This window comes from Ranitomeya imitator, chromosome 5 (genome assembly GCF_032444005.1).
Source record: "Ranitomeya imitator isolate aRanImi1 chromosome 5, aRanImi1.pri, whole genome shotgun sequence".
In the NCBI taxonomy this organism is placed as follows: domain Eukaryota; kingdom Metazoa; phylum Chordata; class Amphibia; order Anura; family Dendrobatidae; genus Ranitomeya; species Ranitomeya imitator.
This window is the reverse complement of record NC_091286.1, coordinates 665,314,902-665,333,249: the sequence shown is the minus strand read 5'-3', so window position 1 is coordinate 665,333,249 and position 18,348 is coordinate 665,314,902. Positions and strand designations below refer to the sequence as shown.

The 18,348-nt window shown below is 47.6% G+C and overlaps 1 protein-coding gene across 2 annotated transcripts in view; it reads right to left on the bottom strand.

The window, feature by feature from the left end:
• Positions 1-18,348, bottom strand: part of LOC138638723 (cytochrome P450 2K6-like) — a 294,437-nt gene that overhangs the window by 81,594 nt on the left and 194,495 nt on the right. Inside the window, exons 7-8 of one of the 2 annotated variants that reach the window (XM_069728252.1) lie at positions 15,224-15,365; positions 11,729-12,179 (exon numbers count right to left, since the gene is read on the bottom strand). In XM_069728252.1, the coding sequence (XP_069584353.1) occupies positions 11,863-12,179; positions 15,224-15,365 (459 nt within the window). In that variant the 3' untranslated portion in view covers positions 11,729-11,862. Of the gene's footprint in view, positions 1-11,728; positions 12,180-15,223; positions 15,366-18,348 lie in introns of those variants that run through there. The other variant, XM_069728251.1, reaches the window with a different exon arrangement.

Here is an 18,348-nt window from a genome sequence, read left to right as displayed (position 1 = left end):
GTGGCATCTCTGTGATTTTGGTGCCACAGAAAACAGAGTGTGTAACATTGTGCCTGATTTTCCTTGCGGTCTCACCAACCTGTAAAGGGATATCGAAATCATACTGAAGTTATAGCTCACCGTGTAAGTTGTTTGATAGCAACAAATAAAGTTACTTTGGTTAAGTTTTTAAAACAATGAGGAAGTCTGGTGCAAGAGGTCATGGCCGTGGGCGTTCATTGTCAGCTGGTAATGATGGTAGTGGTAGTGGAGCATCAGGTGGTCGTGGGAAAAAAAATATTCCACCTAAGTCTGGAGCTGTGGAGCCAGGTTCGTCGTCTGGCTACACAAGGCCTCGAACGCTCTCTTTTCTGGGAGTAGGAAAACCGCTTTTAAAGCCGGAGCAGCAACAACAAGTTTTGGCTTACCTTGCTGACTCAGCCTCTAGCTCTTTTGCCTCCTCTTCTGAAACTGGTAAATGTAAAAGCAGCGCGTCGTTTGTGGATGTTCACGGTCAGGGAAAAGTCGCTTCCTTGTCCTCTTCAGCAAAAACAACAACAAGAGAGAAGGATGCAGCAGGCACACAACGCGTTACTCCATGGAGCTCTTTACACATACCATCCCTGGCTTAGAAAGTGAAACAGTTAACAGGCCATGCCCATTACAAGTAGATTCTGACATGGAGTGCACTGATGCACAGCCACAGCCAGACTACTATGCTGGTCCTTTGACTCAGACCACAACATTGCCCTCTCAGGGTACTGATCCACAATCAGACCCTGATGAGACTATGTTGCCCCGTCACGAACGCTATACCACCGACCGACACGGTGACACAGACGAAGTTGCACACGAGCTACAAGAAGAGGTAATAGATGACCCAGTTCTTGACCCTGATTGGCAGCCATTGGGGGAACAGGGTGCAGGCGGCAGCAGTTCTGAAGCGGAGGAGGAGGGGCCGCAGCAGGCATCAACATCGCAACAGGTTCCATCTGCCGGGCCCGTATCTTGCCCAAAACGCATGGCAAAGCCAAAACCTGTTGGAGGACAGCGTGGCCATCCGGTTAAAGCTCAGTCTGCAATGCCTGAAAAGGTATCCGATGCTAGAAAGAGTGCAGTCTGGCATTTTTTTAAACAACATCCAATTGATCAGCGCAAAGTCATCTGTCAAAAATGTTCAACTACCTTAAGCAGAGGACAGAATCTGAAAAGTCTCAATACAAGTTGCATGCATAGACATTTAACCACCATGCATTTGCAAGCCTGGACTAACTACCAAACGTCCCTTAAGGTTGTAGCACCCTCGGCCAATGAAGCTAGTCAGCAACGCAACATCCCTTCCGTCACTGTAAGGCCACCATTTTCCGCACCACCGGCAGTATCTGTGCAGGTTTCTTTGCCAGCCCAAAGCAGTCAGGGTCAGGGAATCACCAGTTTTGTAGGAGGAAATACTGCATCTAGGGCACCGGTGGAAACAATACCATCTCCAACCGTCTCTCAGTCTGCCATGTCCACCGGCACACCCGCTAGTTCCACGATCTCCAGCTCTCCAGTCCAGCTCACCCTACATGAGACTCTGGTTAGAAAAAGGAAGTACTTATCCTCGCATCCGCGTACACAGGGTTTTAACGCCCACATAGCTAGACTAATCTCGTTAGAGATGATGCCCTACCGGTTAGTTGAAAGCGAAGCTTTCAAAGCCCTGATGGAGTACGCTGAACCACGCTACGAGCTACCCAGTCGACACTTTTTTTCCAGAAAAGCCATCCCAGCCCTGCACCAGCATGTTAAACAGCGCATCGTCCATGCACTCAGGCAATCTGTGAGTACAAATGTGCACCTGACTACAGATGCATGGACCAGTAGGCATGGCCAGGGAAGTTACGTGTCCATCACGGCACACTGGGTGAATGTGGTGGATGCAGGGTCCACAGGGGACATCAATTTCGGGACAGTTGAGCCTAGCCCACGGTCTAGGAAACAGTTGGCTGTAGGCGTTCGCAACCCCTCCTCCTCCTCCTCGTCCTCCTGCAGAAGCGAGAGCTCTTCCACAGACCGCAGTCGCCCAACCACTCCATCGGCAGCTGACACTGTTGCACACCAGTTGTCCCATTATGGGCCAGCTACTGGCAAGCGTCAGCAGGCTGTATTGGCTATGAAGTGTTTGGGCGACAACAGACACACCGCGGAAGTTCTGTCCGAGTTCTTGCAGCAAGAAACGCAGTCGTGGCTGGGCACAGTAGATCTTGAGGCAGGCAAGGTAGTGAGTGATAACGGAAGGAATTTCATGGCTGCCTGTTATGTTTGCTAATGACAGGTGTTATGAAGGCAATCCAGAAACACAGTGTGCTTAGCGATCAGAGCGCACACAGTGATCTGACAAATACCCAAAAATACAAGAACGAGCTCTGAGACGTGGAAACTCTGTAGACTGCACACCTGATCCTATCCTAAACACAACTAAAAGCGGCTGTGGATTGCGCCTAACAACTACCTAGGCAACTCGGCACAGCCTAAGAAACTAGCTAGCCTGAAGATAGAAAAATAGGCCTGACTTGCCCCAGAGAAATTCCCCAAAGGAAAAGGCAGCCCCCCACATATAATGACTGTGAGTAAGATGAAAAGACAAAACGTAGGGATGAAATAGATTCAGCAAAGTGGGGCCCGATATTCTAGGACAGAGCGAGGACAGTAAAGCGAACTTTGCAGTCTACAAAAAACCCTAAAGCAAAACCACGCAAAGGGGGCAAAAAAACCCACCGTGCCGAACTAACGGCACGGCGGTACACCCTTTGCGTCTCAGAGCTTCCAGCAAAACAAAAGACAAGCTGGACAGAAAAAAAGAAACAAAAAAACAAAAGGCACTTAGCTATAAAGAGCAGCAGGTCACAGGAACAATCAGGAGAAGCTCAGATCCAACACTGAAACATTGACAAGGAGCAAGGATAGCAGCATCAGGCGGAGTTAAGTAATGAAGCAGTTAACGAGCTCACCAGAACACCTGAGGGAGGAAGCTCAGAAGCTGCAGTACCACTTGTGACCACAGGAGTGAATTCAGCCACAGAATTCACAACAGCTGCCATCTCCCTTTCCCAACTGAAACACATTCCTTGCCTGGCTCACACCTTAAACCTGGTGGTGCAGTGCATATTGAAAACTTATCCTGGGTTCTCCGACCTGCTCCTCAAAGTGCGTGGACTTTGCTCACATATCCGCCGTTCGCCTGTACACTCCAGCCGTATGCAGACCTATCAGCGGTGTTTGAACCTTCCCCAGCATCGCCTAATCATAGACGTTGCAACAAGGTGGAACTCAACACTGCACATGCTTCAGAGACTGTGCGAACAGAGGCGGGCTGTTATGTTTTTGTGGGAGGATACACATACACGGGCAGGCAGTAGGATGGCAGACATGGAGTTGTCAGGTGTGCAGTGGTCGAAGATACAAGACATGTGTCAAGTCCTTCAGTGTTTTGAGGAATGCACACGGCTGGTTAGTGCAGACAACGCCATAATAAGCATGAGTATCCCTCTAATGTGTCTGCTGATGCAAAGTTTGACGCACATAAAGGATCAGGCGTCTGCACCAGAGGAAGAGGAAAGCCTTTGTCTGGTCAGGGCAGTGTACAGGACGAGTTAGCGGGTGAAGAGGAGGTGGAGGACGAGGAGGATGATGGGGATGAGTATATTTTTAATGAGGAAGCTTTCCCGGGGGCACTGGAAATTGGTTGCGTGGCAAGGCCGGGTTCTGGTTTTTTGAGGGACTCAAGTGACGTAGATTTGCCTGAAACTGCCCCTCAACCAATCACAACCGCATATTTGACATCTGGAACTTTGGCCCACATGGCGGATTATGCCTTACGTATCCTCAAAAGGCACACACGCATTACTAAAATGATGAATGATGACGATTACTGGTTGGCCTGCCTCCTTGATCCTCGCTATAAAGGCAAATTGCAAAATATTATGCCACATGAGAACTTGGAACTAATATTAGCAACCAAACAATCAACTCTTGTTGACCGTTTGCTTCAGGCATTCCCAGCACACAGCGCCCGTGATCGTTCTCACACGAGCTCCAGGGTGCAGCAGACCAGGAGTGTTAGGGGTGCACACATCAGAAGTGGCGTTGGACAGAGGGGTTTTCTGACCAGGTTGTGGAGTGATTTTGCTATGACCTCAGACAGGACAGGTACTGCTGCATCAATTGAAAGTGACAGGAGACAACATTTGTCCAGTATGGTTACAAACTATTTTTCATCCCTTATCGATGTTCTCCCCCAACCGTCATTCCCATTTGATTACTGGGCATCAAAATTAGACACCTGGCCAGAATTGGCAGAATATGCATTGCAGGAGCTTGCTTGCCCGGCAGCTAGTGTCCTATCAGAAAGAGTATTCAGTGCTGCAGGTTCAATATTAACCGAAAAAAGGACTCGTCTGGCTACCCAAAATGTTGATGATCTAACATTCATTAAAATGAACCACAACTGGATTTCGAATTCTTTTGCCCCACCTTGCCCGGCCGACACCTAGCTTTCCTATGAAAAGCTCTTGCCTGTGGACTACTGTGAATTACTTTTCTAATGTCTAATTTGCTGCAGCGGATTGTCCAGCATACGACATGTTTACACCTCCCTAAATGGCCAAACTCCCCACACGGGGCCGTGGTATCGCGACTTGGCGCAAGCACCCGTGAGAGTGATGTTTGTCTGAAGAGGTGGGTGTGCCCGCTTTTGGTCGACAGCACTGCCACTGGGTCCCTCATAGTACAATAAAGTGTCTCTGGCGGTGGTGGTGCGCACCCAACGTCAGACACACTGTTGTAACATGAGGGGCCCTGGGTCTGTACCGCCGGCCACAAGAGAGTTCACCCACCCCCAGGTCAAACATTGCTCTACCACTTCCACAGTTATCTCTCACACTTCCACCAATGTTTAGTCTATGCGCTGACATCCTTCCATTCCTGCCACTGACAATATCATTGTGTTGACATGTATGATGGTACTTAACATAGTCAGGGGCAGTGTCCTCTATTTACCACAGTAAATACTTTGCGCTAAATTAGTAGGTCTGAAACTACGCAGAGGATCCCACCCCTGTACCTAATGATTGCACCCTTTAGTGTTTTCGTTTTGTTTTAATGCGAGACATTCACATTTATTTATTGTTTTGGACTACTAACTGGCAGACACTCATTACAATCGGCCTCCGCTGACCAGACCACTGCTGCCCGTGTACCCCTGGAACCAATTTTAAATTGCCTACAGCCAGCCCAATTTATTATGTTAGGCCTTCGAAGCCTGTCTGCGGTCCCTCCTTCCACTAGGCCTCCACTGACCTGTCTACTGCTGCCCGTGTACCCCTGGAACCAATTATAAAGTGCCTACAGCCTGTCCAATTTTATTATGTTAGGCCTTCGAAGCCTGTCTGCGGTCCCTCCTTCCACTAGGCCTCCACTGACCAGACCACTGCTGCCCGTGTACCCCTGGAACCAATTATAAAGTGCCTACAGCCTGTCCAATTTTATTATGTTAGGCCTTCGAAGCCTGTCTGCGGTCCCTCCTTCCACTAGGCCTCCACTGACCAGACCACTGCTGCCCGTGTACCCCTGGAACCAATTTTAAATTGCCTACAGCCAGCCCAATTTATTATCTTAGGCCTTCGAAGCCTGTCTGCGGTCCCTCCTTCAACTAGGCCTCCACTGACCTGTCTACTGCTGCCCGTGTACCCCTGGAACCAATTATAAAGTGCCTACAGCCTGTCCAATTTTATTATGTTAGGCCTTCGAAGCCTGTCTGCGGTCCCTCCTTCCACTAGGCCTCCACTGACCAGACCACTGCTGCCCGTGTACCCCTGGAACCAATTTTAAATTGCCTACAGCCAGCCCAATTTATTATGTTAGGCCTTCGAAGCCTGTCTGCGGTCCCTCCTTCCACTAGGCCTCCACTGACCTGTCTACTGCTGCCCGTGTACCCCTGGAACCAATTATAAAGTGCCTACAACCTGTCCAATTTTATTATGTTAGGCCTTCGAAGCCTGTCTGCATTCCTTCCTTCCACTAGGCCTCCACTGACCAGACCACTGCTGCCCGTGTACCCCTGGAACCAATTTTAAATTGCCTACAGCCAGCCCAATTTATTATGTTAGGCCTTCGAAGCCTGTCTGCGGTCCCTCCTTCCACTAGGCCTCCACTGACCTGTCTACTGCTGCCCGTATACCCCTGGAACCAATTATAAAGTGCCTACAGCCTGTCCAATTTTATTATGTTAGGCCTTCGAAGCCTGTCTGCTGTCCCTCCTTCCACTAGACCTCCACTGACCAGACCACTGCTGCCCGTGTACCCCTGGAACCAATTTTAAATTGCCTACAGCCAGCCCAATTTATTATGTTAGGCCTTCGAAGCCTGTCTGCGGTCTCTCCTTCCACTAGGCCTCCACTGACCTGTCTACTGCTGCCCGTGTACCCCTGGAACCAATTATAAAGTGCCTACAACCTGTCCAATTTTATTATGTTAGGCCTTCGAAGCCTGTCTGCATTCCTTCCTTCCACTAGGCCTCCACTGACCAGACCACTGCTGCCCGTGTACCCCTGGAACCAATTTTAAATTGCCTACAGCCAGCCCAATTTATTATGTTAGGCCTTCGAAGCCTGTCTGCGGTCCCTCCTTCCACTAGGCCTCCACTGACCTGTCTACTGCTGCCCGTATACCCCAGGAACCAATTATAAAGTGCCTACAGCCTGTCCAATTTTATTATGTTAGGCCTTCGAAGCCTGTCTGCGGCCCGTTCTTTCTACTACTCCTACACTGACCAGACCACTGCTGCCTGTGTTCCCCTGGAACCTATTTAAAAGTGCCTACAGCCCAATATTTTTTTATGTTAGGCCTTCGAAGCCTGTCTGCGGCCCGTTCTTTCTACTACTCCTACACTGACCAGACCACTGCTGCCTGTGTACCCCTGGAACCTATTTAAAAGTGCCTACAGCCCAATATTTTTTTATGTTAGGCCTTCGAAGCCTGTCTGCGGCCCGTTCTTTCTACTACTACTACACTGACCAGTCTACTGCTGCCCGTGTACCCCTGGAACCTATTTAAAAGTGCCTACAGCCAATATTTTTTTATGTTAGGCCTTCGAAGCCTGTCTGCCGCCCGTTCTTTCTACTACTCCTCCACTGACCGGTCTACTGCTGCCCGTGTACCCCTGGAACCAATGTTAAAGTGCCTACAGCCCAAAATTTTTTTATGTTAGGCCTTCGAAGCCTGTCTGCGGCCCGTTCTTTCTACTACTCCTACACTGACCAGACCACTGCTGCCTGTGTACCCCTGGAACCTATTTAAAAGTGCCTACAGCCCAATATTTTTTTATGTTAGGCCTTCGAAGCCTGTCTGCGGCCCGTTCTTTCTACTACTACTACACTGACCAGTCTACTGCTTCCCGTGTACCCCTGGAACCAATAATAAAGTGCCTACAGCTCAATATTTTTTTATGTTAGGCCTTCGAAGCCTGTCTGCGGCCCATTCTTTCTACTACTCCTACACTGACCAGACCACTGCTGCCTGTGTACCCCTGGAACCTATTTAAAAGTGCCTACAGCCCAATATTTTTTTATGTTAGGCCTTCGAAGCCTGTCTGCGGCCCGTTCTTTCTACTACTACACTGACCAGTCTACTGCTGCCCGTGTACCCCTGGAACCTATTTAAAAGTGCCTACAGCCCTATATTTTTTTATGTTAGGCCTTCGAAGCCTGTCTGCGGCCAGTTCTTTCTACTACTACTACACTGATCAGTCTACTGCTGCCCGTGTACCCCTGGAACCAATGTTAAAGTGCCTACAGCCCAAAATTTTTTTATGTTAGGCCTTCGAAGCCTGTCTGCGGCCCGTTCTTTCTACTACTCCTACACTGACCAGACCACTGCTGCCTGTGTACCCCTGGAACCTATTTAAAAGTGCCTACAGCCCAATTTTTTTTATGTTAGGCCTTCGAAGCCTGTCTGCGGCCCGTTCTTTCTACTACTACTACACTGACCAGTCTACTGCTGCCCGTGTACCCCTGGAACCAATGTTAAAGTGCCTACAGCCCAATATTTTTTTTATGATAGGCTTTCGAAGCCTGTCTGCTGCCCGTTCTTTCTACTACTCCTCCACTGATTAGACCACTGCTGCCCATGTACCCCTGGAACCTATTTTTAATTGCATAGAGCATCCTTTTTTTAATAGTAGGCGTACAAAGTCTGTCTGCGGTCCACTATTGAAATTGTCCTCCACTGCCCAGAGCAATGCTGCCTGTGTACCCCTGTAACCTTTTTTAAGCTGCAGTGAGCCACATTTTTGGTTTAAGGCCTACTACCTGTGTCTGTCTGCGCCACTCAATACAGCTGTGTTCCTTTGAAAAAAGCTGAGCGTCAATAGTCTTGTTTTCAGCCTCTAGGAATTTTAAAACTGCATTGGGGCTACAACTTTGGTAGGGCCTAGTAACGGTGTCTGCCGCCCCAAGGTGTGCCCCAGGTTTCGTTCACATTGCTTCGATCTTCCTACTCTCGTTTAGTAGTTGTTGCAAACTACACTGCATTAGGCCTACAAATTTGGTATGGGGTGTAGAGACGGTGTGTTCCACTCCAAGGTGTTCCCCAGGTTTCCTCTCCATTGCTTCAATCTTAATGCTCTCGTTTAGTAGTTGTTGGAAACTACACTGCATTAGGCCTACAAATTGGGTATGGGGTGTAGAGACAGTGTGTTCCACTCCAAGGTGTTCCCCAGGTTTCCTCTCCATTGCTTCAATCTTAATGCTCTCATTTAGTAGTTGTTGGAAACTACACTGCATTAGGCCTACAAATTGGGTATGGGGTGTAGAGACGGTGTGTTCCACTCCAAGGTGTTCCCCAGGTTTCCTCTCCATTGCTTCAATCTTAATGCTCTCGTTTAGTATTTGTTGGAAACTACACTGCATTAGGCCTACAAATTGGGTATGGGGTGTAAACAGACGGTGTGTTACACTCCAAGGTGTTCCCCAGGTTTCCTCTCCATTGCTTCAATCTTAATGCTCTCGTTTAGTAGTTGTTGGAAACTACACTGCATTAGGCCTACAAATTTGGTATGGGGTGTAGAGACGGTGTGTTCCACTCAAAGGTGTTCCCCAGGTTTCCTCTCCATTGCTTCAATCTTAATGCTCTCGTTTAGTAGTTGTTGGAAACTACACTGCATTAGGCCTACAAATTGGGTATGGGGTGTAGAGACGGTGTGTTCCACTCCAAGGTGTTCCCCAGGTTTCCTCTCCATTGCTTCAATCTTAATGCTCTCGTTTAGTAGTTGTTGGAAACTACACTGCATTAGGCCTACAAATTGGGTATGGGGTGTGGAGATGGTGTCTTCCACTTCAAGGTGTTCTCCAGGTTGCCTTCCTGAGCTTCTATCTTCAGGCTCTTGTTAAATAGTGGTTAAATGGAACAACTGCATTTGGCGTACTAGTTGGTTTGGGGCTTACTAACATTGTCTGCCGCTCCTTGCTGTTCTCCTGGTTTCCTGTCCTGAAATTCCATTTTCAGGCTCTCGTTAAGTAGTTGTTAATGTTAGACTGCATTTGGCCTACTAGTTGGGTTGGGGCCTACTATCGGTGTCTGCCACTCCTTGCTGTTCTCCTCCACTGAACAAAGCTGTGCCGCCTGTTTACTACGGTTGCCAATTTTGAACTGCATTTCGACTACTTACTGATTTGGGCCTACTCTCTGTGTCAGCCTCTCATTCCAGTTGTCCTCCACTGCAATGCCCCCTGGTTAGTCCTGTGTTACCAGTTTTGAACTGCATTTAGCCAACTTTATTCTTTGGGCCTATATCTGTGTTTCCTCCTCATCCTGCCCATTGCCCAGCCAGTGATAGATGAGTCTGCTGGTACATTGACCCATAACGCAACATTCCCCGTGCACGCTACACAACAAGATTGTGACCCTGGTGAAAGTCAGGTTCCTCTTCCCGCATACCATACCACCTTACACGGGGACAAAGAGGAAGGTGCAGATGAAAGTGCAGGTTCCTTCATCAGGTGGGGGGAGGAATACTAGTTGGCGACGTCACTGGCACAGGGCCTCTCATAGTATGCAAAAGTGTTGCTGCCGGTGGGAGGCGCCCCCGCCGTGCAAACACACCGCTGTACTTTGAGGGGCCCTGTGCCAGTGCCAATGCCAACGAGTGGGCCCCCCCTGCTTGCTCAGGATCACAGCACTTGCAAAGTTGAAATACTTACCTCTCCCTGCTCCACTGCCGTGACGTGGTCCAGATTTCCTGGGCCCACTAATTACTTGAACCAGCCCTACCCCCCACAACTTTAGCCAAATGACCGCCAATTTCAAATGCCTTCCAATTATTATAAGGTAAATTACGATTGACAAGCTTCTGTAACAAGAATGGATGTTTTTGCCATTAAAATGGGCAGTGTAGGTGTTTTCCTGGCCTCCACTCCCTGCCGACTATGCTCCCCCATTGACTTGCATTGGGTTTCGTGTTTCGGTCGATACCCGACTTTTCGCGATAATCGGCCGATTCCACTCGACTCGACTTCTTAGATAGTCGGGTTTTGCGAAACACGGCTCGACTCTAAAAAGGTCAAGGTCGCTCAACCCTACTGTCTACACATTATAAATAATAAGATCCGAGACACATATATGAGTCCACAAACGGACAGAACAACACTCCATAAATAGTATATAGCATCCGAAAAAAGGAGTCACCAAACTGCCACTTCAGGTATAAAAAGTAACACTATTTATTAATAACTTTATAAAAAAGCTCAATATACAAACATATAGATAGAATAATTATTGTGAATCATGAATAGGGTAACAAGACCAACACACACAACCAACTCAGCGGCTTGAGGTCTCAGGTTCACTAGAAGCTCGTATGTAATCACTAGTATACCATATCTAGTCCCACTCAGGACCCATAGAGGCATGTAAATCTAAATAAATATACAGGACTGGATCTCACCCATGTCAGCCGCGTTGTGTATGTAGTCATGCCAGCCCCTACGCGCGTTTCGCGTAGGCTTCTTCCGGGGGCTGGCGTGACTACATACACAACGCGGCTGACATGGGTGAGATCCAGTTCCAGTACAGCAGCCAGACACGGACAGCGGCCTGACATGGACAGCGGCCTGACACGGACAGCGACCAGACACGCACAGGAGCCGGACACTGACAGTGACCAGACACGGACAGGGGCCAGACACGGACAGGAGCCAGACACTGACAGCAACCAGACACGGACAGCGGCCAGACACGGACACCGGCCAGACACGCACAGGAGCCGGACACTGACAGTGACCAGACACGGACAGGGGCCAGAGCCGGACAGGAGCCGGACACTGACAGCGACCAGACTCGGACAGCGGCCTGACACAGACACCAGCCAGACATGGACACTGGCCAGACATGTACAGCGGCCATACACGGACAGCGACCAGATATGGACAGCGGCCAGACATGGACAGCGGCCAGACACAGATAGCGGCCAGACATGGACACCGGCCAGACACAGATAGCGGCCAGACATGGACACCGGCCAGACATGGACAGGAGCCGGACACTGACAGTAACCAGACACTGACAGCAGCCAGTCACAGAGTGAGGCCAGACATGGACAGCAGCCAGACACGGACACCAGCCAGACACGGACAGGAGCCGGACACTGACAGTGACTAGACACGGACAGCGGTCAGACACGGACAGGAGCCGAACACTGGCAGCGACCAGCTAAAATAGACACAGCCAGCTCACCAAGCAGCCACCGCAGGTGCACGGAACTCCACGTAGATCAGCGTAGTCATCAGATGAGGAAAGAAAAAAAGAGTCGTTCCAGCTCCATATTCTTAAAAATCCAGGCTTGAAACTTTATTGTGCCAATGTAAAAACAGCGGATACATGCTCTCCGGCCGCACACCGGGACACAGACAGCGACGCGTTTCGATCCCTAAGGATCTTTATCAAAGCTGACAGCGACCAGACATGGACAGCGGCCAGACACGGACACCGGCCAGACATGGACAGCGGCCATACATGAACAACGACCAGACATGGACTGCGGCCAGACACGGACACTGGCCAGACATGGACAGCAGCCAGACACGGACATCGGACAGACACGGACACCAGCCAGGAGACACTTTTTTTTATAAATCTGTTGCCGTCATCTTTCAGCGTTTCTTTCCCTAGTCAAATGAACGGGATACAATAATGCAAGTGAAAAGGCTGCAAAAAAAGCAGAATATTTCCTGCCAACACTGTAGATCAATACATAGCAAAAATGGTGGGTGTGACCAGACACTACAAGGGTTACTATTATTATTATTATCTATATATATAAGAGGCATCGTGATTACTCGCTGCACAGTAGCTCCGCCCCACCACATCACCACACATGATCCCGCCCCCCACCATATCAGCACACATTATTGCGCCCCCCAACACATCACCACACATAATCCTGCCCACCCACTACATCACCACACATAATCCCGCCCTCACCACATCACCACACATAATCCCGCCCGCCCACCACATCACCACACATAATCCTGCCCGCCCACCACATCACCACATATAATCCTGCCCCCCATCCCATCAGCACACATAATCCCGCCCCCACCACATCACCACACATAATCCCGCCCGCCCACCACATCACCACACATAATCCCGCCCGCACACCACATCACCACACATAATCCCGCCCACCCACCACATCACCACATAATCCCGCCCGCCCACCACATCACCACACATAATCCCGCCCCCACCAAATCACCACACATAATCCTGCCCTCCCACCACATCATCACACATAATCCCACCCCCACCAAATCACCACACATAATCCCGCCCCGCACCTCATCAGTACACATAATCCCTCCCACCCTATCACCACACATAATCCCGCCCCCACCCCATCACCACACATAATCCTCCCCCCCACCCCATCACCACACATATTCCCGCACCCCCACCCCATCACCACACATATAAATCACACATAATCCCTCACCCCCACCACATCACCACACATTATCCCGCCCCATCACATCACCACACATCATCCCGCCCCCCACCACATCACCACACATAATACCTCCCGCCCACCACATCACCACACAAAATATTGCCCCCCACCACACAGTTTATTTACATAGCACCATTAATTTCATGGTGCTGTACATGAGAAAGGGGTTAAATACAGGGTTATAGATATCATTTACAGTAAACAGGTTTAAAGTGACAGACTGGTACAGAGGGGAGAGGACCCTTTCCTTACGGACATCCATTCTATGGGATAGTGGGGAAGAGACAGAAGGTAGGGGTGAGGCGGCGGCTCTGGCAGTGGTGAGGTGGCGGCTCTGGCGGTGGTGAGGCGGCCGCTCTGGCAGCGGTGAGGCGGCAGCTCTGGCGGCGGTGAGGCAGCGGTCCTGGCGGCGGCATGGTTATTGTAGGCTGTAGGCTTTCCTGAAGAGATGGGTTTTCAGGTTCCGTCTGAAGGATCAGAGGGTTGTGGATAATCGGACGTGTTGAGGCATGGAATTCCAGAGGATGGGGGATATTCGGGAGAAATCTTGGAGGTGGTTGTGTGAGGAACGAAAAAGTGTGGTGGAGAGCAGGAGGTCTTGGGAGGATTGAAGATTTCGTGACGGAAGATATTGGGAGATTAGTTCAGAGATATAGGGAGGGGACAGGTTGTGGATGGCTTTGTAGATCAGTGTTAGTAGTTTGAACTGGATTCGTTGGGGAATTGGGAGCCAGTGGAGGGATTTGCAGAGGGGAGGAGCAGGGGAGTAGCGAGGAGAGAGGTGGATTAGCCGGGCAGCAGAGTTGAGGACAGACTGGAGTGGTGCAAGAGAGTTAGCGGGGAGGCCACAGAGGAGGGTGTTGCAGTAATCGAGGTGGGAGATGATGAGGGCATGCACAAGAGTTTGGTAGATTGTGGGCTGAGGAAGGAATGGATTCTGGCAATATTTTTGGGTTTGCAGAGAATGTAAAAATAATTAGCATGAAATGATAAATCCCCTGCAGCTCCAGCACCGATGCTCCGCTAGTCTCATCACTGGGCTGCAGTGGCCTTGTGGCAGCACCTTATAGTATAGCTGCAAAGTAAATAATGACAATCAGGGACCCCAAACCATTTTTTGCTGTTTGTGGATGTAGAAAAAGACAGCAATTCTGCTAATGTTTTCTGTTATGTCACTATACAGCCTCCTTCACACAACCGGGTATCATGATTTTCACGGATGCCATGTGTGCCCTATTTAACCTACGGTGCTGCACTCATGTCCGTGTTTTCCCAGCAGCACAGATGACAAGTGCCAATACAAGTCAATGGGTCCATGTAAACATGCCATTCATGTGCCATCCATGTGCCGTCCGTGAGCCATCCGTGTGTCGTACATGTGCTGTACGCGTGCCGTCAGTGTGCCGTCCGTGTTTAAGATGGAAAGTATGTGAGAAGCTTTGTAATTTCATTTCCAGTATCCATACCAGAAAAACACGGATGGCACATGGACGGCACACTGATTGAAACCATTGGTGCCCCTATATCGGTGTAACATGTACGTGTATTATATGGACATGTGATGGGGGCCTAACAGTGTTGTTGGTGAAATATTTCAGGATTGGAGGCCACCACTTTGAATTTCTCTCAGGGACCCGTTTTGTCTAAAACCGACCCTGATATTCAGCAACAACATGTTCTGGGTATATGGTAAATAAAGCATGACCCTGGGTAGCGGGGGGCTACATGACTTACATTGAGTTACATTTGCTGTAAATGGAATAAAAATACTGCCTCTTTGTATTATTAAACCAGAAAAGTGATTTGCTCATAACCTGCGTGCGTGCTTTTCTCTGAGCTTGTTAACCTCCTAATTTGGCCTCACTGATGATCTGGCATATCTGACTTTGGGTCAGAACGCAAACAGCTACAACAATAGTATCAAGACATTGAAATGCTGGACTACTTCTTCGTCTTGTTCCTTAGATTTTAATGACCATGATTTCCTTCTTCAGTGATTTCTCTCTTCTGGTGTGAAATAAATGTCTGACCTGCTGAGCACAGTTGATGGAATATGGCTGCAACAATAATCATCCACAGAAAATAATGTAAATGCAGATAATGAGAAAAAAAATGTTTATCACTGTCTGATTTTAAATAGTAACAGCAAAATGAAGTAAAAATGGTACATTCCCACACATAAAGTGGGACCCTTACTTTGGATTTCTGGGTACTTCATCATCAGTAGAAGGCCCCATCTCAGGGTGGTTGAGGTTGTATCCATGCCAGCGTCAAAGAGATCCGCAACCAGCTGTGTTAGGTTTTCATTGGTGAAGTATAATTTAGGATTTGGCTTTTCCTAATATAGAAAATACATCAAAAACATGTTCTTTGAGAAGCCACTTTGAACTGCTGCTCTAGCAAGAATCCAAACTCAAGCATTAGTAAACATGGATCATGGAGGAGGGGGGCAGAGAAACTAACAATAAGAGAGTGTTTGTAAATATTGTTTGCATATGGATTCTTGCCAAAGCTGCAGATCAGAGCAGCTTCTAAAAGAGCATGAACTTGGTAGTTAAAACAACACTTTTAACATTGTTTTATAGCATTAGCATTATAGCAGCAGTGTCAGCTATCTATTATCTATCTATCTATCTATCTATCTATCTATCTAGCTACATCTATCTATGTATCTACAGTATGTATCTATCTATGTATCTATCTATTATCTATCTATCTATCTATCTATCTATCTATTATCTATCTATCTATCTATCTATCTACATCTATCTATGTATCTATCATCTGTCTATTATCTATCTATCTATCTATCTATCATCTATCTATCTATCTATCTATCTATCTATCATCTGCCAATGCAGCAGATCAGAGCAGCTTGTAAAAGAGCATGAACTTGGTAGTTAAAACAACACTTTTAGCATTGTTTTATATCATTAGCATTATAGCAGCAGTGTCATCTATCTATTATCTATCTATCTATCTATCTATCTATCTATCTATCTATCTATCTATCTATTATCTTTCATTCTACTGTATCTACCTATCCTGTGCTGTGAATAATGCCATGTAATAAGACTGAAGCATTCTTGGCATTTTGTAATGTGACACCCTGGTATAGTGCTAATTTGTCAGCTATATGATATGTCTGGTTCATTCGTCCCTGAGTAGGGCTTAACTCTATCTATCTATCTATCATCTATCAGAACAATAAAATGATGGAGCACCAGCAACAGCTAAAAATGGAAATAGTGGGGGCAAAGCCCGGCAGGCAAATCCAAACCTTAACAATATTCACGCAAATAGAAGCAGCACTCTAAGGTAAAAAAGTATAAATGGTTTATTGACTTATTGTGATGGTGTCATTTCATTCCAAGTGTAGAACTTTCTCAAGCCAAGTGCTTGAGAAAGTTCCCAAGCCTAGGGTTTGAGAAAGTTCCACAGGTGGAACGAAATGTTGCCATCACAATGGGTTAATAGGGCATCTATACTTTTTGAACTTGGAGAGCTGCCTCAATTTGCTTGGATATTATCACTGTTTGGTGTTGTCTCTCTATCCATACAGAGACAGAAAAATGAAGGCAGCATTCTATATGCTTTCAGATGAAAAAAAGTGAACTTTATTCAAACCCACATAGCAGAGTGATGTTTCGGCTCACACTGAGCCTTTCTCAGGCTTTTGCTTTAAGATAGGCTGAGTGTGAGCCGAAACGTTGCTCTGCTACGTGGGTTTGACTAAAGTCCACGTTTCCTTCATCTTAAAGCATATGGCGTGCTGCCTTCATTTATTTTATCTCTGTCTGGATTTGGGCAAGTATTGGACTTATTGTCTAGGAGGCCTGGCACCCACTAATAAATATTGTGCTGTTTCATTTTTTCTAAATATCTTTTTATCTAGTTATGATCAAACCTTTGGAAATTGACATTTGCCATCTTTGACAAATTTATGCAAAAAATTAGATTTTCAAGTCAACTGAACGGGTATAAAAAAGAAAGAGAGAGAAAAAAAATAGAGGAAGAGAGAAAAGAGTAAAAAAGTGGGTGAGGGGGGCTTGAACCCAAGATTTTGCATTGCAAAAGCAAAAAGAAACGTGTGGATATTTGAATACATTAATTAATTACACTCTTACACCTTTCATATCTCTGTGTCGCTATTGATACAACTGATACAACTAAGGGCAGGTGCAGATGACGGTATTATCTCTCATCCTAGAGAATTTGGCCGATTATGTGAATCACATTTTGAGCAAAGATTTAACAGACTGTGGTCATAGTGTGATCCGATTCTCTTGGATGAGGAGAAAATGGAGATAAAAAGTTCTCCATCTTGTCCATTCTGTCAGTCCATGGAAATCGGACTGCACCCGGATGTCATTCAAGTGCGGTCCTTTTTTTCCATGCACATCACAGCGTGGCGAACATTGGATGTCTGAGCCCCATTCAAGTGAATTGGGTTCGGGTTCTAGGTACTGTTCTGGTACCCGAATCCAAACTTTTTGTACCTGTTTGTCCGAACCCACCGGACCCGAACATCCAGGTGTCCGCCCATCTCTTCTCAAAAAGTTCTATGGAGAACTATAACTGTCATTTCAGGAAAACTTGCAGCAGAGTGTCTCTTTCTGCCTCCAGCTCTTCCTTTCTCCTACACGTCACCCTTCCATAGGATTTTATAAGCACTGACCATCATCTCCTACTAAATGCAGATTTTACGTCATGTGACAGGGAAAGATGAGTCCAGGTAGAAGCAAATGTCTCTAGTAAGATGTTAAATGGAACCTGTCAGACTAATCAGCTCACTTAGCATGTTATCACACCCCTGTGGGTGGGTGCGATAACATGGCTTATAAGTAGAGATGAACAAATTTGTTCGTGTTCCCTCTTATTTGGCATGCTATAGCGTTTGCCGAATAAACTGCAGAAGAAACCCGACTTCCTGGACCGTGTTGCCCGATCAGCCCTGCGGTTGCATGTGTTACAGTCACGACACATGCATGGAGAGCCCAACAAACAGGCATTCCATACATGTGTGGTGACTGTGATACAGTCGCGCCACATTCCTCTGCAGCGCTGATCAGCTGATCGGGCCACAAGATCCAGGAAGTCAGGTTTCCTCTGCAGTTTATCCGGCAACCGCTATAGCTTGCCGAATAAGAGGGAACACAAATAAATTCGCTCATCTCTACTTACAAGTGCCCGCGCAATTGCCAGTGCTTTACATACCTCGCCCATGCGCGCAGCTCTTTCCCTCACTGCATTGATCCTGTGAAGTCTGGTGTACATGTGCCAGCTTTCGAGAGACACATGACCGGAAATTTTCTACACTT